A 27,357-nucleotide genomic window follows, 5' to 3' on the forward strand; every position below is an offset into this window, starting at 1 on the left:
TACCAATGTGATATGTGCCAGCAATGCCCCTCTGCCATGTACATTGGCCAAACTGGACAGTCTCTACATAAAAGAATGAATGGACACAAATCAGACGTCAAGAATTATAACATTCAAAAACCAGTTGGAGAACACTTCAATCTCTCTGGTCACTCGATCACAGACCTAAGAGTGGCTATACTTCAACAAAAAAGCTTCAAAAACAGACTCCAACGAGAGACTGCTGAATTGGAATTAATTTGCAAACTGGATACAATTAATTTAGGCTTGAATAGAGACTGGGAATGGATGAGTCAGTCATTACACAAAGTAAAACTATTTCCCCATGCTATTTCTCCCTCCCACCCCCCACTGTTCCTCTGATATTCTTGTTAACTGCTGGAATTAGCCTACCTTGCTTGTCACCATGAAAGGTTTTCCTCCTTTCCCCCCCCTGCTGTTGGTGATGGCTTATCTTAAGTGATCACTCTCCTTACAGTGTGTATGATAAACCCATTGTTTCATGTTCTCTGTGTGTGTGTGTGTGTGTGTGTGTGTGTATATAAATCTCTCCTCTGTTTTTTCCACCAAATGCATCCGATGAAGTGAGCTGTAGCTCACGAAAGCTTATGCTCTAATAAATTTGTTAGTCTAAGGTGCCACAAGTATTCCTTTTCTTTTTGCAAATACAGACTAACACAGCTGCTACTCTGAAAGTTGCCTTCTGAAACTTTGAGTACATCTCAGATTTTTCGTCACAGGCTGTAGAATTAAAAATGTTTAATATTAGACAGCAGAGATGGTGCTGTATTCACTTCTGTCCAAACATCACAGACAATGAAATAACAAAGAGTTAGAAATAGCAACACTGGATTTGTCCCAACAGCTGCTCCAGAATTTTGGGGGAGAGGGGGTAAATGTGCACACTTATGTATGTGCCAGATCAGAGCAGTTACCACCTTCCGCTCCAAAAATGGCAAGGTGGGGAGCTATCAAGCCCAAAAGTCTGGCCCTGCTAAAAGCAGAAGCAGGCAGGCAGCTCTGGCCTGGCCTGTGCTGATAACTGAGTCAGTGCTGCTAGGGCTGCTGCTATGGGGGAGAAGACAGTAGCCACAGAGATCAGAAACTGGGTATAGCTTTCTCCGTATGTTTCCTTTTACTATCACCTTGGGTATATCTACACTATGATAGACACCTGACTCAGGCTCCTAGGGCTCAGGGGGTACCCTAGAGCCCAATCATCTATAAGGGGAACAGTACCCAATCAGGAATGTCAGGCAGAGGAAGGTTAGAATGTGAAGGATCATTTCAGCTTGGTCAGGAAGTCAATGGTACCAAGCCTGCAATGAAACAGCCCCTTAACCTGAGTCAGCTGACACAGGACAGCTGCAGGTTTTTAAATTGTAGTGTAGACATACAAACGCCGAGTAGTGTAAAGATACAGAAGTCAGGGACATGAGGGCCCCAAGTCAGCAGCAAGCCTTTGACAACTCGTTACCTGAGCAGTAATGTAAATGACACAGATCTGCACTGATCACAGATTGGGCTGGAAAGGAGGTAGCAGCATCTCAGCATGCAAATGAGGATCTGACAATATTTCTGTCTTTGTGAAGCACAGAATAAGGCTTATGCTACAGGATACCAGGGACCCACCCTGTGCCATGCCCCAGAAGGGCAAAGCAGCAACAGCACTCCACCAGAGATTGCTTGTTTAGCTCCTACTATTTCCTCCCTACAACTTCTTGGCACAGCTACGAAAGACAGCAGAATAAAATACAAGGAAGCCTTTATTTTTCAGTTTTATCAAGATTTTTTTCATCTTTTTTAGCTGTTTATTAGTGGACAAGTCCAGTCAGTTTTTGCATTAAAAATGATCTTGATGGAGGTAGCTGTGTCTCTGTCCTGGCTTTTGCTTGGTCTCATCTGTACACTCGTCTCAGTAAACAAACTCAAAATAAGATTAAAACAAAAAACGTGGAACTCCAGGCTGCGGCAGCAAGCAGTGCAGCCTGGATTCTGTGTAACAGGACATGGCGCTGTGGCCTCCAGTCACTATGTACAGAGTCCATCATGTCCCCCTCTAGCCCTGGCACGCTCCTTGCTTGTGCAGGCTGGCGGCAGAGGGAGGAGTCTCCTTGCCCCCAGGGAGGCCTGTGCAGCAATGTCCAACAAGGGGAACAGCACCCGATCAGGAACGTCAGGCAGAGGAACGGTAGAGTGTGAAGGATCATTTCAGCTTGGTCGAGAAGTCAACAGTACCAAGCCAAGGACTCACTGCTGCTGGGCCACCTGTGGGGTGAAAACATGCATTAGGAGCTCTTACTGACAGCACCTGTCCAGCTGGGACACTCCCCATGGGTCCCACTCCCTCCTGATAAATGACCGGATTGGAGTGGGGTGGATTAAGCTCCAAGAGGGATGGGGATCTCTACTGGCTGGGGGAGGGGAGGATGCTTACTTGTTGAGGAGGTGGTGGGGGAGGAGGTTCACTGCTGCGGTTGGCCAATCGACTGAGGATGTTACGCTCAGACATCTGGAGGCGCACAGCCACAGGTGGGATACGGGCAATGGTGGCAGGCAGCCGAGTCACATCTGCCTTCATGTCACTCAGAAGCTCCTCCAGCTGCTTCAAAACTGGAACAGAAAGGGGTGTGTATTTAGAGGGGGAAGGAGCACCTGCACTGGGGGAAACAGTTGGGGGGGGGGGGGGGGGAATAGCAGTACGAGACAAGCCCACCTTTTCTCAGCATAATCTACTGCCTCACCTTTGTGAAGAACAGCATTGGCTGGCTTGTTCCCAGCCATTGACTCCTTGGACAGGTGCTGGTGGCTCTCTGCCAGACACTCCACCTCAGCAAAACGTGTATTGAGGGCCATAGATGGGTGCGATGGATCTTCTGACATGTTCAGATAGGCAGCTCGCCGCAGCTGCTCCTCAATCACCAGTGCCTGCTCCAGCAGCTGAGAGAGACAGGATACGCATGAGAGCCTTGCCACACCTCCTCTAGTTATTTCCTGCAGAGCAGCCGAACACACACACCTTCCTACTCCCCCAGATTCTAAGACTTACCTTCTGCCAACATCCCCACCCCATCTTCTCAGGGCTGAGCTACTGCAGCTCCTTCCCTTAGCTCCATTTCCCAGGCTCTTATTTATATTGGGGTAGTGCTTAGAAATGCCAGTCAAGGATCAGGTCCCCACTGTGCTAGACACTACACACAAAAGAACTAGTCCTGTCCCAGAACAAAATCATCTCCTAAGCATCCTCTCCTCCATGCAACTATAGCTCACTTTTTCAGGGACTGTTCCCTCAGGTACATTCATGGTTTTACCCTTTTTATCCCTTTAAGGAGCAAACAGACCACAAGAACACATTCACAGTGAGTGTTCCTTCAGGCCATTTCTTCCCTCTTCCCCCCCTAAATCCCAGGAACAAGTACTCTTAAGCAGGCAAATGGCCACTAGTCTTCAATAGGCAGAGCAGTCTGGGACAATTTTCATAGTAATTCAATGAGAAAAACAAACATGCTAACAAAACCAAAATAACCCAGTTCTTGTGTAGTCTCCAAGGGCATGGCTAGACTAGAAGAAAAATGGTTTATTGAAGCATGGGTTAACTTGTTTTAGAACCCTACTGTAGCAGTGTGACTACAACATGCACCATCTATGCTAGGATTCTATAATATGTCAAACATGTTAAAATTATTTTAACCTAGTCTAGACATACCCTAAGTGGGCTGTAACACCAAGGAGCTTGAGGGTGGAGAAAGAAGAGGGGGAAAAACAAAAAACAAACCCCACCCCTTTGATGCCAAAGCACTCCCAATCCACTTCATATATTCCCTGATTACAAGAGAACCTAACAGTGGAGAAGCATGAAAGATAGCAATGCTCTCTTTATCCATCAGAAATAGTCTCAGATAGGCAGACGCCCTCAATTTTCTTTCTGCAGCTCCCACCTTGAACCTCCTGGCCAGGAACTTATTCTTGATCTCCAGGAAGTTGCCCCTGTTCATCTCACCCTTGAAGGGTTCATTGAGGATGGCATAACGTGGATCATTCTGAATGTCCTGCCAGCGGGCATAGCCATGACTGAGATAGAGGAGCTCAGGCAAACAAAGGTAATGAAAACAAGGGAAGACATATTCCAGGCAAAGAGGATTCCATCTTCCTCACACCCAACGTGATACAAGAGACGAGACCATCTTGCTCACTATATCGTAGCAACTCCTGTTAAGATCCCCAAATGGAGCTGTGATCTTGGTTGGGGTGGGTAAATATGAGGCTATCCCATTAACTATATTCCAGCCACCACTTGATAAGATCCCTTTATGGGGATGGGTCAGATTCCCAGAAAGGAAAAGGGTGTTCTGTCAGAGGAAGGATACTTGATGATCCCAGCCAGTAGCCAGTAGTCATGGCGCCGGTGCCAGATCTCGTAGGTTTTCTTGGTGACAGTTGCTGCTCGTTCTTCATTTTGCCATAGAGAATGCAACTCTGAGAATGGGAAAAAAGAAAGTCAAAAGGAATTTCACTTAGATGAGCAGAAGCAGAGTAAGTGTAGCTGCACTCAGACCCCTACCAGTGAAGCCACCATCAGCTATGTTGAACATGAAGCGCTGCTTCACTGCCTTCTTGTGCCTCTCATCAAGAGAGTCCTTCAGCATCTCCCCATTCTGCAGCATCACCACATCTCTCTTGTCATCTTCCTTCTTCTCCTCTGCAGACACAGGGACCCATTAGAGAAAATAGAGTACCACAGTGTACTCATGAGGTACCCCTCTAGAAGGTGGAGAATGAAGGCTGGCAGTACCCTGCCACACTCACCCTTCTCATCCAGGTTGATGGTCGGAGGTTCAGCAGAGGGCTCAGCAGACACTCTATCTTCAATCTTCTCCACATCAGCTGCATGAGAAAAGAGTAATAGAAGCCATGAAATCAAGTCTGGTAGCTACAGAGGGTTTAACTGTTCAGTCTAAAACCTGGTCTGTTTCTGCAATCATAGCCATGTGATCCCCATTCACATTTATGTTTAAAGCCTCACCCTGACCAAAAGAGGATAGTAGCATGTTTCCAGAGCTGGACAGACAACTGGGGCCCTGCACATAGTTTTGGGCTTCTAACAACCTGCAACTAATACCTTTGCTTTCCATTTCCATTGGCTCCTCCTTCACCTCTTGTTCCTCTGGCTTTTTCTCCTCTGCTTCTGGGGGGTTCACTGGGGACTTTGCCTCTTGTGGGGGTGTCTCCACAGGCTGAGCACACTGCTGATGAGAGAAAGCCTATTAACTCAAGGAGGAGCAGCATATGGACAAAGCCTATGAAAACCCACCCAATCACCGGAAGCTGAAGGCAGGGTGAAAGACATCTGAATGCGCCACAAAGAGTAGCTGTGGGAGAACAGAGTGCTGGAGAGAACAAAATAGGGCTGCTTCACACCTCTACAGAGTGTTAACAAGAAGATGCATTCTTCCTAAGAATCCCCAGAGTCTAGCTCTGTCCCAGGCGGGGGGTGGTGTGGGGGGGAAGAAAGGAGAGGAGAAGGGGACAGGGCAACAACAATGGGCACAGCAGAAGGAGAGATGCCTATAACAGTATGACAACAAAAACGGCAACTAACTCACCTCCACTGGGACCTCTGCTTCAGCAGCAGCTAGGCTGGATTCCTTCTCAGACTCCATGGGCTCCCCTTGCTCCCTAGTACAGGCTCCTTCTTCCACCTTCACACCCTCTTCTGTGCCTCCCCCACCCAAGACCAGCATATTTTTATTTAAAAAAAAAAAAAAAAGAAAAAAAAAAGAGCCATCAGTAAGCTGACCCTCATTGCAACTTGGTGCACCTTTCCCTTAGCACCCACAAAATGGACCTCCACCCTAACCTGAACCACAATGGGACCAAAGTCCTCAGATCCCACAGGACAGATGCAGGAGTTGCCTGTTGTCCACAACCCACCCAGGGAAAGGCAATGTTCTCTCGTGCCTTTAAGGGCATGCACATCTCTTGGGGGCAGCCCTCCTAACCTGAGAGGCAGGTTGATCTGCGTCCACCCTAAGGTCCTCCCCACCACAGCTCAGGTGAGGGGAACAGCACTGGTAGGGGCAGGACGCGGGGCTATGCAAGGGGAAGAGTCTCACCAGGTGGAAGGGCAGGGGCAGGTGTGTTAGGCTGTGTGTCCCCTGGCGTGGAGGGTGTGGGGGTTTTGGGGGAGGGTGAGCCCGGCTGCAAAAGCTTCTTATTCTCCTCTATCTCTGCCAGTTCTGGCATACTCCAGCGCCCATTCACATGCTCAAATTCCTGCACCTGGTGGGGGAAGCAGAGAAAGACACATCATGGCAGAGATCACACTAAGCTGCCTCTCTAAGCAGGGTAGATGGGGATCTCAAGACACCACAGGCTGGGGAGTCCCCAAAGATCGGTGGGAGAGGAAGAGAGCAGCCACTTGTTTGTCCACTGCATACAAGAGCTCAGGGCTTCTGTGATAAGAGGAGAAAGGGATGATGTGGGGTGGAGGGAAAGTTCAGCATTGCTCCACTAAGCACCCACCTTTTTGCGTATGAGTGACATGACCCCAATGCGGGTGAGGACATGCTGGCGGGACAGCCCCTCCCGTGGGACCCCGTCTGCGAAGGTCTCTGCACCATCTGCTCCCGGCTCACATAGGTGACGCATGAACAGCGAGACATAGGCCCTGTAGCAGTATTAGATCAGCCTTAAGGCCCAACATATATGGGAAAAGTTGCCCTGCGGCTCCTAGTCCCCAGTGACCCAAGCAACAGGCTCCTGGCTCAGACCTGTAAGTACTCCAAGACAGTTCCTGAGCTCCCTTCCCTTGGTTATTCCTCCTCAGCCTCCCCAAACAGGCTTCTTGCTCCTGCAGCATGCAGCCCCCTTTACCCCTCGAGCCCTGTTACCATTCTCACCCTTTCCCAGTGGGTTCACAGATGCTGCCTCCTCCCTTCCCTTGCCCAATGCAGAGACTCACTTGAACTCCTTCTCAGACTTGCCACGCAGGTCCCGGACAAGCCACTGGGTGGTGAAGGCATCCTGGGGTGGCATCCCATAGCGCATGATGGCATTAAGGAAGGCCTTGCGCTGGCGGGCATTGAAGCCCAGCACCTGGAAAAAGGAAGGACAGGTATAGTGAGAACCCTAGGCACACAAACACATGGACTCAAAGGCCCTTTCCAGGGTACTTCTTACTTCAATGTTCCCTCCCACACGGGCAAGAAGGGGAGGCAGGGGCTTGTCTTTGTCGTTTCTCAGGCCTTTGCGACTGGGCCGGCGAGCAGCTGGAAGAAAAAGACAAGCAGGTAAGAGGTACACAACCTACCACAGTAAGAATGCTCACTCATGGCATCCTATGCTACATGGAGATGGACTGGAGCACCAAGCTCCCAAGCCAAGATGTCCCAATTGCCATCTCCCAGAGATATTGCCCAGGTTCCTGGGGCACCTACCTTCAGATCTCTCATCAAAATCCTCATCACCTTCCTCAGAAGCCACTGAATAATCCGACTGGTTATCTGACTGGTCATCCTGCCAATCTGGAGGAGAAAAAAAAAAGTGAGAACCTGACAGACCCTATCCTTGCAGGTCCTGTTCTCCCCAGACCCACAAAAAAAAAAATCCTGTGGGTGTCCCTTTTGTACCTCTGTCCTCCTGGGAGCCGTCATTGTAGTTGACCTGCTTGCGGATACGTTTACCCTTGCCCAGGTTCCTAGCCAGGTCCTCCTGCTGCTGTTCATAGTGGTGACGCAGCAATTTCTCCCAGTAATCGGGATCCACTGACTCTTCTTGCTTAATGATCTCCCGCTCCACCTCCTCCTCCTCCTGCTCCAGGGAGAGAGGGATACAATAATAGCCATGCATTCAAAACCCCCACCGGGGCAGATACCTGCTGCTCATCCCTCCCCACCACTTTCCAGAGGAACCCTATGCATGTCTGCATCCTAGTCACATCTGTTCCTGTTTAATTCCTGCAACCTGGAACAGGAGGGGCAAGACACTCACCCCCATCTCTTCTTCCCGTACCACATACTGGGCCACCTTGAAGGAGCTGAGATACTCATTCATGCCCTGCAGCTCTGTGTCTTCAGTCTCATCTTGATTTCGGTCCAGTAGTCGCTCGATTGCCTTGTCATCATAGTGGATGACACTACTGTCCTCACCCTCTTTGCTATCACCTGAAGGAGAGGAGCACAGTCAGTTGGTGTTGAGACTCAAGGGCCTTTTGGGAGTGTGCCACAGAAGGCCTCTCCATGAGGCAGCATTCAGCCCTCTTGCCATTCAGTGGAGGACAAAGCATCCCCACCCATTGGGCAGCATCCCCATAACCAGTGGGTATCAAAGTTCAGGTCACGACCCAGCATTGTGTCACAACATGTAAGGCAGTGGGTCACCTTGCTCAGCACCAGCATGTTAAAAGTCGTGTCAGCAGTGCTGCCCAGCTAAGGCAGGCTAGTGCCTACCTGTTCTGACACTGCGTTTTGCCCCAGAAGCGGCCAGCAGCAGGTCCAGCTTCTAGGCAAGGAGGCCACGGGATGCTGCACACTGCCCTGGCCCCGAGCACCAACCAACGGGAGCTGGAGGGGAGGAGGAGGGAGAGCGGTGCCTGCAGGCAAGAGCCTCTTGGAGCTGCTTGTGTGCCTCTGCCTAGGAGCTGGATCTGCTGCTGGCTGCACCATTGACCGGGAACCACCAGAGGTAAGTCCATACCCTAACCTCCTGCCCCAGCCCTGCGTCCCCCCAAAACCCAGAGTCCTTCCTGCACCCCAAACCCCTCAACCTCATCCCTGGCCCCAGCCCAGAGCCCCTCCTGCACCCCAACCCCCTGCCCCAGCCCAGAGCCTCCTCCCACCTCCTGAACCCCTCATTCCTGGCCCCACCCCTGAGCATCTCCCACACCCCAAATTGCTCATTCCCAGTTACGCATCAACAATTTTCTCCAACTGGATCGGGGGGGGGGGGGGGGGGGAGAGTTTGAAAAATCACTGCCCTAGACAACACCCAGGCACTCACCACCCTCAGTGGCCTCATCCTTGAAGAGCTCCTCAGTCCCGAACTTCAGGATGTCATCAAGCTCCTGCTTGGACATGGAGCCTGTCTTGGAGCCCAACCCTGGCCTCACCACCAGATGAGTTAGCATCATCTTCTTCTTGGCCACTTGAGTAATACGCTCTTCTACTGAAGCCCGTGTCACAAAACGGTAAATCATCACTTTCTTGTTCTGTCCAATCCTGTGTGCACGGCTGAAAGCCTGAGGGGGAAGATGATGTGTTCAAAACAACTCCAAAACCAAATACTACACCGCTTCACCCATCTGACTGTGTTTACATAACCCTGACCTTCCTAGGATCTTTCGCTCTCCCCTTCCATTTCCTGCAGGTTACCCTTTGGGAGCAGCCTTCCCCGCCAAATCCCTTCCAGCCACCCCCTCCCCACTTAGTGCTTTATTTCTCCACAGTGGAGTCTCCCCCTCCCCTGCCTGACTACATATATACTTCCTTCTCTCCCCTCCCTCCACCTTCTCTTTCACCACCCCTCATTCTTAAGGGTCACCTATTACCATTAGTGACTAATACCATCCTATAGCCTTACCTGGATGTCATTGTGTGGGTTCCAGTCTGAATCATAGATAATCACTGTATCTGCTGTGGCCAGGTTGATACCGAGCCCCCCAGCTCGAGTGGAAAGCAGGAAGCAGAACTGCTGAGCACCAGGAGCTTCAGGGGGAGAGGGAGAGCATGCGCATTAGATTCAACTCCACAGACTCATCACATCCAGCCCCTTATGCATGGAGGCAGTGTCATCCCAAAGGTCTAAAAATAGCATAGAGGATGTGCTGCAGATCAGCACTAAGGGTTAGCAGCAGATGTGGGGCCCCAAGAATTTGTGAAGTGAGGGAGGGTTCTCATTTTCTGTTGGGTGTATAGGGTTCCATACCATTGAAGCGATCAATGGCCTCCTGGCGCATGTTTCCTGTGATCCCACCATCAATCCGCTCATATTTGTACCCTTCATGTTCCAGAAAATCCTCCAAAAGATCCAACATTTTAGTCATCTGGGAACAAGGAGATAAAGCTGAGCAGGAAGATACCAAATTGGATTGCTACCCCTCTCACATACAGGGTCCCCAGCCTCTGGGAGGCACTGCCCCATTACCTGTGAGAAAATGAGCACCCTGTGGCCTCCTTCCTTGAGGTTCTTCAACATCTTCTGGAGCAGCAGCAATTTCCCAGATGCCCGGATCAGGGCACTACCATCATACATCCCATTTGGCATCTTTGGAGCTTCCTGTGGGAGGAATTGAAGAGGAGGTATATTTTCTCTTAAATTTCTGACTCTCACACTATGATGGTACTCAGCAGCATCATCCTTTGTTCAACTGGCATCTTGTAGTTTGGCTCCTACACTCCCATTCCATTTCTCTTTCTTCCCACTCCTTTCTCTTATTGAATCTTCCCCTCCCTACCTCTTGTGGCCCTTGCAGCGAGACTCCCTCTGCTTGTCACTTGGTAGGGACTGCAGAGGGAAATAAAGGAAGGGCCTACAAATGTCTCAAGCCCAAATTAAGGGGAAGGAAGTTCAGGCTCACCCCATGTGAATAGTAAGGGGCCTTGCTCAGAGGAGGACTGAAGGGCTAGAACATACCATAGCAGCAACGGGAAAGAGGTAGGGGTGGTTACAACATTTCTTCAAATCCATGACCACATTGAGCAGGGAGACCTGGTTGCCACCACCTCGTGCATTCAGTGCCTCAAAGTTCCTTGTCAAAATGTATTTATAGTATTTCCTGTGAAGAGAGAATCTGAGTCACTAAGCCCCCATCACAAAAGGGTGGATAACACCCACACGCACACCCCAGCTAGCATCAGTCCAGCTCCTGGCACTACCTAGGCAATTCTTCCCTGCTAGTGCTACCTATACTCTGCCAAGTCAGTCATTATTACACGAGTGTAATATTATTTCTCCCTGGCAGCAGCAGCAAGAATTCTTGATCCCACCCAGTATGTCCAAAGCATATGGACCTAGGTAAGACATAAGTTGGTCTTAAGTAGCTCCTCTACCCTCCTATGCTCACTTCTGCATGGGGCTCAGCTCCACCCGGACAATGAGTTCAGTCTTGGAGGGCATGTTCTTGAAAACATCAGCCTTGAGGCGCCTCAGCATATGTGGGCCGAGCATGTCATGCAGCTTCTTGATCTGATCCTCCTTGGCAATGTCTGCAAACTCTTCCAGGAAGCCTTCCAAGTTACTGCAGGAGAAACAAGCACTCAGGGCAGGAGCCACAAGAGAAGGAGATGCAGGTCCATGGGGAGACAAATAGAATGGAGTGGGGGACAAGGAAGCAGACTCAGTCTGGGCCTGCATTACAAGACATACTGGAATCTCTCAGGCGTCAGGAAGTTGAGCAGGTGGAACAGTTCCTCCAGGTTGTTCTGCAGAGGGGTTCCTGTGAGCAGTAGCTTGTGCTGGAGGGAATATCCATTCAGCACCCGGAAAAACTGGGGAAGAAAGAAAGGAAGGGAGTCAATGGACTCATCCAGGTAGTCTGCTGGTCCCCCTTTCCAACACAAGATACTCCTCCATAGAGGAAAATTCCTTCCAGAATTAACCCTTCAAGCCAGGGTTCATCTTAGATTACAGGGACAGTTTGTGCAAGAGTCCTACATACTGCACATCCTGGCTAGCGTCTTTACAGAAGCTAATCTCATTCACACATTGTCTAATACTCACTCCTCAGACCCACTTGGGTGAGACCCTGCTGCAGCAAATTCCCACAAATCAAGAGGCATAAAGGAAATGTGCAGCATCTGAACTACATACTCTTCCAGCCAACCAGCCTTCTCCAGATTGACATATTGTCCCCTTTACCTCCTCCTGAACTGGAGTCATACATTCCTTCAGTCTCCCTCCCTCTCAAAGAGTTTAAGAGAGACCTGGCCAAGTAGATCTAACTATTACTGGCAATTTTTAATGAACTGTGAATACTAGGGAAGTTCCAGAGAACTGGGGGGGGGGGGGGAAGGAAAGTTAAGGTTGTGCAAGTATGTATAAGCAGTAAACGAGGCTGGTTAACCCAACAAGCAGTCCCAGGCAAAAAACATGGGAATGCTGATATGGTACTCCAAATTAAACAAGTATTTATGCCAGTCAACCTGGTTCTATGAAAAATAAAGTTGTCAGACAGACTTGATACTTTGAAATTAAGTTTAGCTGACAAAGGTTACTGTTGACAACACACTTTTACTTAGTGCTACATAGCACCGATTAAAATGTTAGAAGTATAACAAGTCAATGTAGTCCATCTGAAATGGATTAGAAATGGTCTAAAATAGATCTCTAAATGTAGATAGTAGGGGGTCATTCTGATGGGGATTTCTTTTGAATTATTTAATAGCTTCATCATCTGGGAGAAAAAATGAAATTGCTGATTAAGTTTGTAGACAAGTTTGGTGGGGTGGAAATCATGGGATTATCATTCATACAGAACAACCTGGCTTGCTTGTTTTTAAACAATGAGTCCATAAGAACAGCTTACAAGGGATGTGTTAGATCAAGAGTGGGCAAACTTTTTGGCTCGAGGGCCACATCGGGGAATAGAAATTGTATGGCAGGCCACAAATGCTCAAAATTGGGGTGTGGGCTCTGGGGTGTAGGAGGATGCTCTGGGCTGGAACCAAGGGGTTCAGAGGGCAGGAGGGGGATCAGGGCTGGGGTGGAGGCTGGGGATGCAAGGTCTGAGCGGCACTTACTTGAAGCGGCTCCTGGAAGCAGTGTCATGTTCCTTCTCCAGCTTCTACAAGGAGGCATGGCCAGGCAGTTATACATGCTGCCCCATCCACAGGCACTGCCCCTGCAGCTCCCATTGGAGCGCGTAGGAGCCAGAGCAGGACCATGCTATGGCTTCGGCAGAACTGAGCCGCCTGGTGTAGCCCTGACCCAGCGCCCTGGCTGGAGTGGGGCAGAGTGACGTGGTGCAGCCCCGACCAGAGCAGGGCTGAGCCACATGGTGCAGCTCGAGAGCTAGCTTAAAACTGCTCGGCCCACAGGCCAGAGTTTGCCCATCCCGTGTTAGATTCTTTTATCACATGAAGTCCTTAAATCAAGATTGGATTTCTAAGACATTACGGAGCTCATCTGAGAATTATGGGCTTGATCAGGAATTACTGGGTGACATTCTCTGGCTTGTATTATGCAGAAGATTAGGCTAAAAACACTGGCCTGGCCTTTAAAAAACCCTTATAAATTCCACCACTTTCAACCTTCTACCATCATTCCAGAACTCCTTCTGTACCTTAGATTGATTGTTCTTGAGCCGGTGAGCTTCATCCACGATAAGACAGGCCCAGTCAATGGAACCCAGAATGGCCATGTCAATTGTGATCAGTTCATAGGAGGTGAGCAGCACATGGAACTTCACAGATGCTTCCTTCTGCAAGGAAAAATGAGAGATTAGTCATAAGGGAACAGTGAAGTATAGGTACAGCCCCAGGCCTAAGCAGCAAGGGCAGGTCCTGCCCTCGCATCAGGCTGCCCTGACCATTCACTATCATTCAAGGCTTCAAGGAGTCAAGGTGTTAATATCAGGTACTGAGGTAGTTCCAACTTGGACAAATAGATTTTACCTCCTTAGCAGCCATGTTCAGTTAGATATAAGATTCCACAAGTTACTGTTTAAGGAGGCTGCTGAATACTTGCCAAGCCTCATTCTAGAAGAGTCTACTGTTTAAAAGTGGATGGTGAGGGAAGGAGAATGCTAGGGAAATGGACAGTTACCGAAGAACAACTTGGTGGGGCAGGGGTGAGAATGGTACGGCTAGAGAACTAAATCCACGCCATACAACTCTGATTAGTTGAAATTGTTTTAGCGCTGCCTGGAGCTTCAAGGAGTGGAAGTAATTGTCAACATGGTTCCCATTTCACTGTCACTCCGTGAAAGCAGAGGAATCTGAGCTTCCCTATACTGCCATGGAAGCTTTGAGCAGCAGCATCACCCCGACCAGGCTGCCTGTCTGTAGGTTTGGCAAAGCAAGCCGTCAGTTTAAAGGCTCTTTTCAATTAGAATGTTCACAAAGTTATTTATTGGGAAAGCTGGAATGCTACAGAAACTAACAGCTGTGGGAAGGAAGGTTCTTTATCAGTGAAAGGGGGCAAGTGGGGGGAGGGGGGAAATTCAGCCCCCTAGTCAGATAGCACGAATATCAAGAGGAACTATGAGGAACTGGCCCTTTCAAGACTCTACATGGAGTCAGAACTGCAGTCTGAGTTTACTACTTTGCTCTTATCTAGCGCTATAGATTGCAAATTCCTTTACAAAGTAAGGTCAGTGTCATCCACTTTACAGATGGGGAAATGGAGGCAAAAAGAAAAGATTTGCTTAAGGTCACACAGTGAGTCAGTGACAGATCCAGGAAGCCGTAGTTGCAGCCTCCCTTATTTACTACTGAACTTTGAGTGGAAACGTCTACAACATGAGCTGCACCTGTCCTACCAGGAATCTGACAGAGAATTTATTTCACAGAGGATTGCCCACTAGCCCTCAATTAGCAACCTTTCACTTAGTAAGGCCCAGATCAGAACCAGGTTTCTAGAGACCAAAGTCCTCATATCCCTGAATTCTCAACTCTTAGAAGCGAGCCAGTGTGCTGTAACTGGGGCTTAATTGGAATCAATTTAAGGCTCTTTACCTTCATCCTGGATGCCTTCTTTCCCCCACGTATGGCATTGTCCTCGAAGGAGAACTCATTCTCCCGGATGATGGCCCGGCTGTCCTTGTCCCCAACGTAAGTCACCACATACATGTCTGGAGCCCACATCTCAAACTCCCGCTCCCAGTTGATAATTGTGGAGAGTGGGGCACTCACCAGAAAGGGTCCCTTTGAGTGGCCCTGGGGACAGAGTCATCAGGAGTGTTACAGAACTGCATCCCACCAGTGCAGGAGAGCATTCCCATAGATATGTGGGTATCCTCAGCCACTTTTGCTCCTCACCTCTTTGTACAGAGAGTACAGGAACACAGCTGTCTGCACTGTCTTGCCCAGCCCCATTTCATCAGCCAAGATGGTGTCTGTGCCCTGAGCCCAGGAAAAGCGCAACCAGTTCAGCCCCTCCAGCTGATAGGGGTGCAGTGTCCCTCCTGTTACATCAAGGTACTCTGGCTGCCGGTCATACTTCACCGTTGGCTATAGTAGGAGGAGAAAAATGTTGAGTCCCTTTGCACCAATCAGACAAGAACAAAACAAAACAAAAGCCACACAAAACAAACAAAACCACACAGCCACCAAGACTTCTATTTCCTATGCATCAGACTCCAGCTTGTGCCTCCATAGTTCAGGCACTGTTGAGACAGTGGCAGGACAAGCTCTCAATCCCCCATTCCATGTGTCTCAACTGTGCCTGAATGGCATCCCATCTCAAGAGCTCAACTTTGGAAACCAAACCCTTCCTATGACAAGCCAGCCAGTCCCCTCCCCAAATGGCAAGGTAAAACTGAGTTTAAAGGTTCTGTATTCTCTTCCCTTCCTCTTTAACCCAATGGGGGGCAGGGGCTCTCTGGAGACAATATCCTTCTGCCTTCAGCTTAGTAATTTACTGATGTGTAAGAGTCAGATGCACCAGCTGGCATCACTAGTGGGAGTGAAAAACATGCTTCACACTCTACCCCTGAAGATGCAGGTATCCCACACATCCCAGAACCCACCCGCCCCCCCCCAACAGGAAGTAACAACTTACATCCACTGTGGGTGTGTCTGGGGGCCTTTCCAGCTTCCGCATCTTCACTTTCTTTATCTTCTTGCCAGGCCGACCTTCTTCACCTCTCATCAGCTCCCTGTACAAAAATATTCTCTGGGTGTAGGTGGGGCTATGTGAGTGAAATGGAATTTGCAGGATAGGGAGGGGCTGCAAATAGCAAGGAGGACAAAGAAATCATCCAAAGTGGCCAAGACACGAGTCAACCCCGAAACACACTGCAAGGCAGGTACAGGGCCTCTGCTTTATCGAAAAAGGAGTCAGTAGGGGCAGAATGATTCCTTGATCCACTTCATCCCACCAATCCTGAAGTTCAGGTAGATCCCCACCACCACCCTCTTACCTGTGATTCCAGTAGGCCTGTTTGTAGAGGTCATAGTCCTGCACCTCCACATCCTCACTCTCCCAGGAAGCCTGGTCGTAGGGTAGGTCCCTCCATTTAATCAGATAGTGGACATTCCCCTTCTTATCCACACTGCAGAGAGAACAATAAATCTCAAGTGTGGGAACCAGCCTTCAGCCAGCCCACCCCTTGTACAGAGGGGAAGGAAGAAGGAAACAGAAACAGAAGGGGATGGGATAAGAAAGCAGCCACGACCATAATCCCCAGCATAATTGAAATCAAAATCACCAATCCCCTTTCCCACAGAAGGGGATCCAGTTGATCCCATCATAATAGGAACCCTGCCTTTACCTGTAGTGCATGATCAACCTTCTTTCTGCCAAGTGTGACTGATATCTGTGGTTTGGGTCTCAATGGATCTTATCACAATGGGTCTTCCCCTCCCATGACTGAGAATTCAGTGGATCCTATTCCGTTCCCTTAGTCATGCTTGACTCTTGAGAAAGCCCCCCCCATCTCTGTAGGCTGGAATCCACTGGATCTTGCTGTGACAAATCCTTGCTCCTTCCCTCACCTGTGGTTGAGGATCCGGTGGATCATCATCCACTCAGGCTTGATCCCATAGCGATAGAAGCGCTCCTCCATCTCAGCGAACTTGGGGTCCTTGTTCTTTCGCTTGCGGCTCTTCTCCTCCTCACCCCCAAAGTCCCCTGAGGGTGGCTCATCCATATCATTCTTGCGTTGGTAATTTCGGAACATCACTTGGCAATGCAGCTCCAGCTGAAGCCAGGACAGACATATGGTTAGAGTGGCATCACGCATCCCTCCCACCACACAAAGGTAATGGTCCACCCCTTAGGCAAGCCAAGAGCCCACTAACCTGCAGCTCAGACACCCACGAACAGTGCCAATAGGACATGCCCTGCCATTTGACGAAAAACTGCCGCTCAGGCCGGCCCTCCAGGGGCTTGGGGGAGGGAGTGTTAGGGTCTGCATCAGTTGGTCGGGGTACTGGTGTGGGCAGGGGGGGCTGGCCCCACTTCCAGATCAGGATCTTCTGCACCTTCCCCTTCAGAGATGGGCACTGGAGAAGGGAGACAGAAGTGGTTATGTCAGAATTTAATACAAATAACCCCCACTCCCCACCAGCATTTGTGCCCATGAGACACATGCCAATAATTTACACATCCCCTTAAGTCATGGCTTCACTGAGCCAGATGGATTTTGCTCTCAAACTCCTCAAAGCCTCTGGTGCTTGAGTATCTGTGGCTTTTTGCTGAACTTTTGCTAGTTTGTCATTCTTCCAGGATGGAGGAGCCCTTAGCAGAGTGCTATGTTCCTGGGGCAGGTGGTGGGGGACAGGTCCGGCCCTCCTGCTGATCCTTGCAGGAGATGTCTTAGAGCCATGTAAACCCATATAGATTCTATACGGAAAAGAAGCTACTAGACTGGATCAGGCCAGGGTCCACTTAGTCCAGTATCCTGCTTGATGGATAGAGGACAATTATGGAAAAACCTACCCATAAAAGAAGTTTCTTCCTAACTGGTCAGAGGTTGGAATATGCACTAAAGCAGGAGAACTTGTATACTTTTCACTGTGGATCTCCTCAATAGCCACATATACATTCAACGCCATTTTAAATTCTTTTCTTAGTGATATCTTGTGCAGTAAGCATCTATGCCCGCTCTGTTCTGGGATGTGAGGCCTCTGCATATGACACCAAATCTGCAGCCCACACAGGCAATTCATATCCCATTGCAGGGACGCTGGAACAATTTGTATAGTGGGGGTGCTGAGAACCATTGAACCAAACTGTAAACCCTGTATATAATGGAAACTACTTCAAGCCAGGGGGTGCTGTAGCACCCCCAGCATCCCTAGCTCCAGCACCCCTAGCTCCAGCACCTATGCCCTATTGATAATGAACACCACTTTAAGATTGAATAGTTTTAACCATGGCCTTTGTTCTCAGATGTGTTCAGGGGTCCAGGAAAGTTGGAGCCTCAGGTCCCTGGAGCCATGTCGATGGAACCATTTTGCACATGGTAGCACAAGTCTGCCCAACACTGGGATCCATGACCATAGAGCCCCTTTCTGAAGTCTAAATAAGGTAACCAAGCTATGAGGCACTGTAAGGCTGGAGGAGAGAGAGGCCCCAAACAAATAAAGACAGAAAGAAATGGGCAAGCTAGAAGAGCAGTTACATCCCTGAGGGAACTACAGAGCCCTGAGACAGAGAGGGATACCACACCATGTGGAGGTGGGGCAAATAGAGGTAGCAGAGACTCACAGTGCAGCGAGGGCACAGCCACTCCCCATTAGGAATCTCTGGCAGTGGGGGATTTAGACAGTGAATGTGGTAGGAAGAGGGACAGGCATCACAGCAGAGCAGCTCCCCTCCATCCTTGCAGACCCGGCAGAACTCCATGTGGTGATCATCCTCCTCCTCAGGGTCTCCCACAACATCCTCCAGGATCTCCTCGCCTTCAGAGTTATCCTCCTTTGCCTCCCACTGGATCCCCTCCTTCTCCTACAGCAGAGAAGAAAATTAGCCCAGGGTATACAAAACCTCCCACCCTCCTGGTGCCCCTAGCCTCCCACCATCTCTTCAATTTAGCCTTCTGCAGAAAGAGGGAGTAAAGAACCCCCTTACTCCATGGTTCTTCCCTTGGGTGTATAAAATCTGGTACTTACACAGTGTGGGCAGCTCCATTTGCCCTCTGGGGCTTTCTCCATGTCTGGGTCCAGACAGACCATGTGGTAGGCACGGGGACAGGTGTCACATAGGATGATTTCTCCTCCCTGCTGACACACCTCACAATAGTCCTGGTGATCTGTCTCATAGCCATCCACAGGAACTGTGGAGTCATCCTCACCTGGAGAGGGTGGTGGTGACAGTTACACATCATTGGAAGTCATCGGCACTGGCAGAATTCCTTCCTGCAGCAGTGGGGATACCCTGCCACACCAGAAGGCTACATAGGGAGAGACACATTGCACCAGATCCAGACAAAAAAGGCAGGGGCAGGCAGCTCTTGCTCCACAATAGCCAAGGTGAGCGGAAACAGAAACCCAGGATAGGGCAGCAAAGCAGCTGTTGCCAACTGCAATAATTGCATAAGTCCCTTCATGTCTTATTCTACCTTTGGGACCCAAGGCAGGATTGCTTCTCACAGTCCCTTCCTCAAGGATTAAACTCTTCAGTGCTAACTGTGGGGAGACTCAAGTTTCCTTCCCTTTCAGCAGTCTTACCCCATTCCAATAGTTCATCCACCCTGAGCTCTCTAAACAATTCTCTTGTCCAGGGCTTTAGAGTCCTAAGACACTAACAGCAGACAATTCTCGTATCTCCCCCTTCATCTCCTTAGTTGTGCTCCATCCCAAGAGGAGCACTGTACTTGGATACCTTTCTTTTTCCTTTTCCCAGCCTTGAGTTTCTTGCGGCTGCGGCTGCTGCGGCTAGTGGATCCATCTGAAACAGAGTAGCTATTGATGCTAGCATCATCAAAATCTGATTCCACATCCAGATCCTCATCTTCACTCTGGGGAATGCAGGAAGAAAGAATGGTGAGTCAGCAGCTATAGTTTATCAGCCTCCTGTATCCTTGAACCATCCTCATGCATTGCATGTTGGGAAGCATGGAGCTGGTCAACTGCAAGTTCCTGCCATCATGAAGTGAGCTTATGCTCAGATAAATTTGTTAGTCTCTAAGGTGCCACAAGCACTCCTTTTCTTTTTGCGAATACAGACTAACATGGCTGCTACTCTGAAACCTGCCATCATCAGTACCCCCTAATGGGGAGAAAAGGGAAGAAGAGTCACTCACAGATGATCTCTTACGCTTGGAGCTAAATCCTCCCAGTTTGATTTTCAGAGGAGCCACCTTCTTGGTTTTGGGTTTCTTGATGTCAGGAACACGAGGACTGGCCTTGGGCTTCCGCCGGGCATTAGGCCCTAGGAGTGAGAGAGATTGTGAGACACATCTCTAGCTACAAAATTCCACCTCTCATCCTGGTTTTTCATCTCACCTTTGCCCTCCTTGGTCTTGGCCTTACGTAGTGGCACATCAGCAGGGGGCTGGGGCAGGACAGCATCCACATTGGCCACCATGCTCTCTACCACAGCCACAGCCGCAGCTGCTGCAGCCGCCACAGAGGCCCCTGAACTGCCTTTGAAGGGGTTGTTAGTGCTGAACTCCCGCCATTTGGCCCCCAGCACCATCATCATCTTTGAGACAGCAATCTTAGGGTTCTTGGCAGCTATGAGTGGCCTGTGTGGGGGCAAAGGAGTGTTACTGAACAGACATGGATACTGGATCCCCCCCAAAGGAACTACAATCCAGCATAACCCCAGGGATACTAGCTGCTGCCACCCTCCTGAGGAGGGAAATATTTCTGGCTCAGGGAGAAGAATGATGTCTACATTAGAGCAGAAGGAGGCCTGAAAATACGGACTTGTGTCCCTGCTTTACTGCTGTCTCCATTCCCCCTTCCCTGGTGGTAACAGTCACCAAAAGGTGGGCATTTAGTGTCTAAAATGCTTTGAGGTCCTGGGAACAAGGATATTTTGTCCTGTTTCCCTTCTGCTCCAGAGGCCAAAAAGCCCCATTGGCTCAAAACTTACCTGACAAACTGGCTGAAAGCCTTGTAGTTGGTGAGAGTGCGGTAATCCTCCTCTGTGAAGATATGATCAATGTCCTCCATACCCCAGTCTTCCAGGAGCTGAGCAGATGATTTGGGTTCCTGTGCAAAAGATGACAAGCAAGTCCCAGGGTGACCAGACACAATGGAAAGGGGTTTAGCCTCTATATGCTGCAGGCAAGCCCATCAGTCTGGGGGGTGTGCGGGAGAAATGACAACTCTGGGTCAGGGGATTCCCCCTCAAGGTCTAGGGGTGAGGGGAAAGTAATTTGGGAATATGGCTTATATGGGCCAAGTCTAGAGGACTGAGGGAAGAACAAGCAAGACAGCCCCCATGTGCCATTGTAAGGGGGCAATGTGATGGTCTCGCCAGGTCAGATCTAGGAGATAGGCTGCCCTATCGCCCCACTCTCTCACCTTTGAGTCATCATCTTCTTCTTCTTCCTCCTCCTCCTCCTTGCGCTTGGCTTTGTTTTTCTTTTCTTTCTTGGGCCCTAATTTCTTCTTCTTCTTCCTCCCAGGGGTGTAGTCACTGCCCTCACTGTCTGAGTGCAGCACCTCCTCTTCTTCCTCCACAAACTCATTCCCCTCACCAGAGCTGTCCCCTAGCTGGGGGAAATTGGGAAGAGAGAAGATCAGGCAGCTGTGAGAAGAGACCCAAGAGGAGTACTCACTACACCCTCCCGCACACTTCTCAAACCAGGAGTCACTGCCTAAGGCTGTACAGCAACAGGAATGACTGCCTATGTGCCCAGTCTTCAGGGCCTGTTCCATGGGAGAATATCCCCTCACACTCAGCCCTCCATTCCTCACCTCCTTTTTCTGGCGCTTGCTAAGTTTGGGCACTTTTGGTTCCTTCAGCTTCTTCGGCTTCTTTTTCTTCTTGATTTTGGGAGTTTCAGCCTCTGATAGCAGCTCTTCCTCTGGCTCTTCTTCAGGCTCTGGAGGGGGATGTGTAGGTAGGGAAGAGCAGAAAAATTAGGAAGCACAGATATATATCCAAGCCCCACCATCATGCCCTTTGGACCATGCTACACAATCCAAGAGTGCTGCATCACAACACACCCCATTCCCCATACAGCTCAACTACTTCAACTCCTTGGTGCACACGTGCAAATCCACGCATTCGTCTTAGCCCTGTCTAAGAGTGTCCAGTAACAGATTGATCATACCGTACCGAAGCAGGCGAAATCAAAAGCCTTTAGACCCCCATACTGCCTACATCACCATCTACCCCAGTTAGCCCACTGCTCCTTCTCCAAGCAAAGCCACACATGTTATTTAACAGGTTAGGAATTTCCTTAGCCCAGCAAGCATAACAAAAATGGAGTTAGGAGATACTGGCCACATGCAGAGGACTCAGTCAGATAGATGTGAGCAGCCCCAATTGGTAAAGGAGGAAAAAAGCAAGACAGGAAGCCCCCAACTGATCTTTGGGATAGGCAGCATGAGTGTAGCAGAAAGCTCAAGAGAACCAGGGGTCACTGATCAGGGATGAGGGCATGGGCTCTATCCCAGAGTCCCCTGGAGAAACCCCTACAGCACAGGGGCCCTACAATGGCAAGCAAGGAACAAAACAGTCAGCTGCAACTGGTTCTTCCCCTCCCACCTGGGCAGCTTCTGTTCAGGGCAACTCACTCACCAGATCCCTGCCTCAACTGCCAGCCCACAAGCATTGCTTTCCCAGCACCACAGCCAGCACGCTCAGTCCCTCACTGTTGTAATGCATGCCAACTCTCCCCCACCCACAAAAACACACTCCCATCTGTGTTTTCTCTCCCCCTCTTTCCCACACAAAGCCCAGAGAGGGAATGGACAGCCAGACAGTCCTTTCCTTTGTGACCGGATCCACAGCAGCCCAACCACTCACCCTCTCTCCCTCCCCAGCCACCCCACCCATTACAGAGTGAAAGTTACTCATTCTCCCTCCAAGGGAAAATGGCCTCCTGACCACAGAAGTGAGGCAGGATGGGAGAAGCCACAGCTCACAGCAGATACAGCCATCGGAGAACAAGGGGCACAGGAGAATGTGCTCAGCATGGGGTCCATATTCACAATGGACACAAATATATCCCTTTCAAGCAATATTTGCTTGCATCTTATCTACCAGGACAGGCCCCATATCCTTCCCTTCCAACCAGTTCTGATTTAGAGCTCTGTCAGGCCCCCCCACCCCCGATTTCACCCAGTACATTCCCTGAACCTCTTAAATTCCCAGTGACTTAAGTGGCTCTCAACCTTTCCAGACTACTGTACCCCTTTCAGGGGTGCACAAGACAAGTCGGACCCCTAGTTTCACCTCACTTGAAAAACTACATGCTTACAAAATCAGACATGAACATACAAAAATGTCATAGCACACTAGTACTGAAAAATTGCTGACTCTCTCATTTTACCATATACCTATAAAATAAGTCAGCTGGTGTATAAATATTGTACTTACATTTCAGTGTATAGTATATAGAGCAGCACAAACAAGTCTTTGTCTGTATAAAATTTTAGTTCATAACTGATTTTGCTTGTGCTTTTTATGTAGCCTGCTGTAAAACTAGACAAATATCTAGGTGAACTGACATACCCCATGGAAGACCTCTGTGTACCCCTGGGGGTACACACTCCCATGGTTGAGAACCACTGACTTAAGTGACTTCCCTTGGAAAGACTCCCTGCCCCAGACTCACAAATGGCTAAGCGTGGGGGATGATTCTAGAGCTCCTTTCTAGAACTCCTATTTTACAGGGTGGTAAAACGAGTTGTACATCCATACAAGTCAGCAATAGAATTGGGAAGAGAACCTGAGAGCTGACTCTCAGGGAAGGTATACACTACCCGCCGGATCGGCAGGTAGCTATCGATATATCAGGGGTCGTTTTATCGTGTCTAGTCTAGATGCAATAAATCGATCCCTGAGCACTCTCCCATCGACTCCAGAACTCCAGTGCCGCGAGAGGCACAAGCGGGGAGTCGACTCACTGCCCTGAAGACGCTGCAGTAAGTCGATCTAGGTACATCAACTTCAGCTACGCTATATTCATAACTGAAGTTGCATACCTTACATCGACTCTCTTCCCCCTCCCCCAAAAGTGTAGCCCAGGGCTTAGTCTCCAGAGCTGTAACTTCATCCCCATTCTCCACACAGAGATTACAGTTATAGTGAAAACCAGGTATGCGGCCTGAAGAGGCAAATACTAAGGCAGGGATTCTCAACCTTTTTCTTTCCGAGGCTCCCCCCACCACATGCTATAAAAACTCCATGGCCCACCCATGCCACAACCACCATTTGTCTGCATACAAAAGTCAGGGCCAGCACTAGGGGGGTAGCAAGCAGGACAATTGCTGAGGCCCCATGCCACAAGGGGCCCCGCAAAGTTAAGTTAGTCAGGCTTCAGCTTCGGGTGGTGGGGCTGAGTGCCCCAGGGCTTCTGCCCCACACAGGGGGGCTTCAACTTTCTGCCCTGGCAAGTCTAATGCCAGCCTTGCTTGGCAGATCCCCTGAAACCTGCTCACAGCCCCCCAGGTGCTTCGGACTCCTAGTTGAGAACTGCTGTACTAAGGGAACTGCACAGGTGATAAAGCTACTGACACAAAACACAAGAATAGGACTAAGGTGAACAGTGTAGAATGATCCATGGGAAGCCTGGAGAGTAGGGTGTGGTGAAGACAGAAAGTGGGTCATGCAATAGCCCAAGGCAGTTTCCTCTGGACTGTCAGCAGGTCTGAGCTCCCAGATGGATAAGAGGAAGCCAGACACCTTGCCCTCTCACATACTTTTCCTGCTCCCAGCCATGGTACATATACCTTGGAGGCACTCAGATGCCCCATTAAAACCAGACTCCCTGCCCTAGGGACCTCCAACAGCCTGCACTAGTTTGGAATAAAACAAGTTCTACCTCACTATAGTGTGCAGACCACAGGTTTTAAAAAGGAAACAGTAAAGAGACCCATATATTCTAATCACCTGTGCGCCTAAAACAAAACTCCTCCCTGCACATCATATTTTACATGCATCACCCATTCAATAAAATAGATAAAACAGACCCACTACCACTCCCTTTTACATCCTATAATGCCATCTATACCTGGGTGCTGAGGGATGCTGTTATTCAGCAGGATTTCCATCTCCTCATCATCACTGCCAGCAGAACAAGGTGATGGAGATCCAATGCCCGATGCCATGTCCTCTGAATTGGGGTACTTGGGCTCAGACAGCTTCTGCAGCCTTGTCTCCTTTCTGCCGGTCAGGCCAGTAGGTTAATAAAAAACGCCAAAAAAAAAAAAAAAAAAAAAGTTAGCTATGATAATCAGCATGAACCCACATCCCCATGCAATAATCCTGCCCAATGTACATCTGTAGCGAACTTGGAAATGTGCAGCCCCCAACATAAGGGCTGAGTGGGGAAGCGTGGAAAGGCTGAGACTGGGCACTAGTTCCGGGTCCTGATGAAGGTGGTTTTGTAGCTACTGGGAATTAAACTGTGCCATGAATTCGTTTCATGCAAAGGGCCACCAAATGGCAGTCTGATGGTAACAGCGTCCAACCCCTTGCAATACGATGCCAGACTGGTACCAGTGCTGTAGGGAACGGCTCAGTGGAGTTTCGCGACTTTCGGCCAGTCGGTCGCAATTTAATTCGAGGTAGTTAACACTTGTGTCAAAGCTACTCTTGATGGTCCCCAAACTTTGGTGGTTTACATCCAGGGAGCCAGCCGCGGCTGAGCGACAAGTGGGTGCAGCATGGAACAAGTGTTTGGGGAACAGCCCAACTCGCCTTTACAAAGAAAGTGTTCGCTGCCTCGAGCTGCCGACCAATTCATGAGGTAAAAACTCCAGCGAAGACAAGCCCCTAGCGGTGCGAGAGACCCGCATCGCAGCCCCCCCCCCCCACATTTCCCATAGTCAAGACGTGCTTTTAGGACCACCACCAAAAAAAAAGCCTTTTTTGTACCCGGAGGATTCACGTCCCACTCCCCTCACGGAGCCAGCAGGCCAGGACGGGACAATGTACAGAGATGCCCGTTCAAGGAACCCCACCACGCCCCCGGGAGGCTGACAGAGGCCCCCCGATTTCACGCAGAGAAAACAAAGGCACGGCGAGCCCGTGGCAGGCACCGCGCGGGCTCCCGGCGAGCCTGCCCCCCCCCCCCGCGCGCGCTCACACACACACACACACGCGCGCGCGCGCACACACGCGCTCGGGGGGGGGGGGGCAAGCAGTAGCACGCGGCCACCCGTGCCCCTCGCTGGGGGCGGGCGCAGCTGCGGCTCGGGGCGCGCGGCCAGTCCCGGCGGGCGGGGCGGCCCCAGGAGCGGGGCCGTTCCTCGGGGGCGGCAGGGGGAGGGGACGCGAGGCCCTCGCTCGCTGGCCCCGAGGCAGGAGGGTCCCGAGCGCCGCGGCTGCCCCGTGCCCAGCGGGGACACACGGCGGCCGGGCCGAGGTCGGCGCCCCCGGGACAGGACAGCTCCCGGGGTCGGGGGCGGCTCGGCGGCGGAGACGACAGGACGGGGGTGGGGGGCGGCGCCATGAGTGGTTGCGGCCCCCGCGTCCTGCCCTTTGAAGCAATTTGCGGGTCGTGCCCGGTCCCTGCCCCTCTCCTCACCCAGCTCGCCCCCCGGCTCCTCGCTCTCGCTGCCGCCGCTGAAGGGAAAATGGCCCCGGCTCCGGCACCACCTCTTAAAGGGGAAAAAACCCGGCCAGGCCCCTCCCCACTCCCGCTTCCAGCCCATAATATGTCCCGACACCTCGGCAATGGGTCCGCCCCCGTCACCCTGGCAACCCCCCAACTGAGACATCCCATAATACTTGCCCTCCCTTCAGAACTCCCTACTCACTGGCCGGCCCAGCATCCCATAATAATCACCCCTCCCTTCAGGAACATCCCATAATACAATCTTCCCTCTAAGAAACATCCCATAATATTCCCCACACACTCACCCCTCACTCAAACATCCCATAATACTAATCCTTTGCTAAAACATGCCATAATAGTCCCTCACCATCACCCTCCCTCACTGAGACATCCCATAATTGCATTCTCCCACACACACTGACATCCACTCTCAGCCCCAAGCATCCCATAATACTCCCTCCTCCCCACCCCATTCCCCCTCCCTCACCCAGACATCCTACAATAATCCCCCTTCCTTGTTAAAATATCCCATAATACCACACACTCACTGCCCAATCTGGCATCCCATAATAAGCACTACTCCCTCTTCAACTCCCCCACTGAGACATTCCATAACAGCCCCCATAATATCCCATAATAGTCGTACCCCAGACATATATCCCATAATAATAGTCACCCTTCTCATCCTCCCCTCTCAGCCAGGCATCCCATAATAGTTGCCAGGAGCCACTGTCCAGTCAGGCATCCCATAATACTCAGCAATTCTTAGCCACAACCCACAATACTTGCACTGACTGCCTGCTCCCCCACTCCAGCCAGGCAGCCCATAATAATCACATGCATGTATTTCCCCCCCTCCACCCAGACAGACCAGAAGGAACAGGGTGCCATCTGAATAGCCCACAATACTGAAGAATGGAGACAAGCATCCTGTAGTACTACCTACCAATCGCTCCTAAGAAAATCTCATAATAATACTCATGATCCACACTCACCATTCACCCCACCCCCAC

The 27,357-nt window shown here is 50.3% G+C and overlaps 1 protein-coding gene and 1 non-coding gene across 4 annotated transcripts; both read right to left on the reverse strand.

Annotated features, from left to right (window-relative positions):
* Positions 1-1,748: 1,748 nt before the first annotated feature.
* CHD4 (chromodomain helicase DNA binding protein 4) lies at positions 1,749-26,436 on the reverse strand. Of its 3 annotated transcripts, none has more exons than XM_043501077.1 (40): positions 26,315-26,436; positions 24,797-24,948; positions 21,531-21,658; positions 21,135-21,326; positions 20,701-20,819; positions 20,106-20,347; positions 19,904-20,031; positions 19,483-19,618; positions 18,771-18,952; positions 18,367-18,606; positions 16,956-17,159; positions 16,650-16,855; positions 16,076-16,207; positions 15,715-15,811; positions 14,973-15,164; positions 14,670-14,870; positions 13,277-13,414; positions 11,362-11,483; positions 11,060-11,233; positions 10,630-10,771; positions 10,141-10,272; positions 9,922-10,039; positions 9,577-9,701; positions 8,998-9,235; positions 7,990-8,162; positions 7,629-7,809; positions 7,437-7,523; positions 7,180-7,268; positions 6,962-7,095; positions 6,523-6,667; positions 6,114-6,279; positions 5,604-5,713; positions 5,120-5,234; positions 4,807-4,884; positions 4,562-4,699; positions 4,368-4,476; positions 3,939-4,071; positions 2,745-2,940; positions 2,438-2,613; positions 1,749-2,268 (listed from the first exon to the last, which is right to left on the reverse strand). In XM_043501077.1, exons 2-40 carry the CDS (start codon positions 24,891-24,893, stop codon positions 2,251-2,253), a joined length of 5,733 nt encoding a protein of 1,910 aa, XP_043357012.1. In that variant the 5' UTR covers positions 24,894-24,948; positions 26,315-26,436; the 3' UTR covers positions 1,749-2,250. The 3 variants fall into 3 exon arrangements, with proteins under 3 accessions (XP_043357012.1, XP_038264384.1, XP_038264375.1); XM_038408456.2 differs by having other exon boundaries at positions 5,120-5,243; XM_038408447.2 differs by having other exon boundaries at positions 5,120-5,246.
* On the reverse strand, positions 5,944-6,086 carry LOC119850240. The gene has a single exon (XR_005290778.1).
* Positions 26,437-27,357: the final 921 nt, after the last annotated feature.

Source organism: Dermochelys coriacea, chromosome 1 (assembly GCF_009764565.3).
Source record: "Dermochelys coriacea isolate rDerCor1 chromosome 1, rDerCor1.pri.v4, whole genome shotgun sequence".
In the NCBI taxonomy this organism is placed as follows: domain Eukaryota; kingdom Metazoa; phylum Chordata; order Testudines; family Dermochelyidae; genus Dermochelys; species Dermochelys coriacea.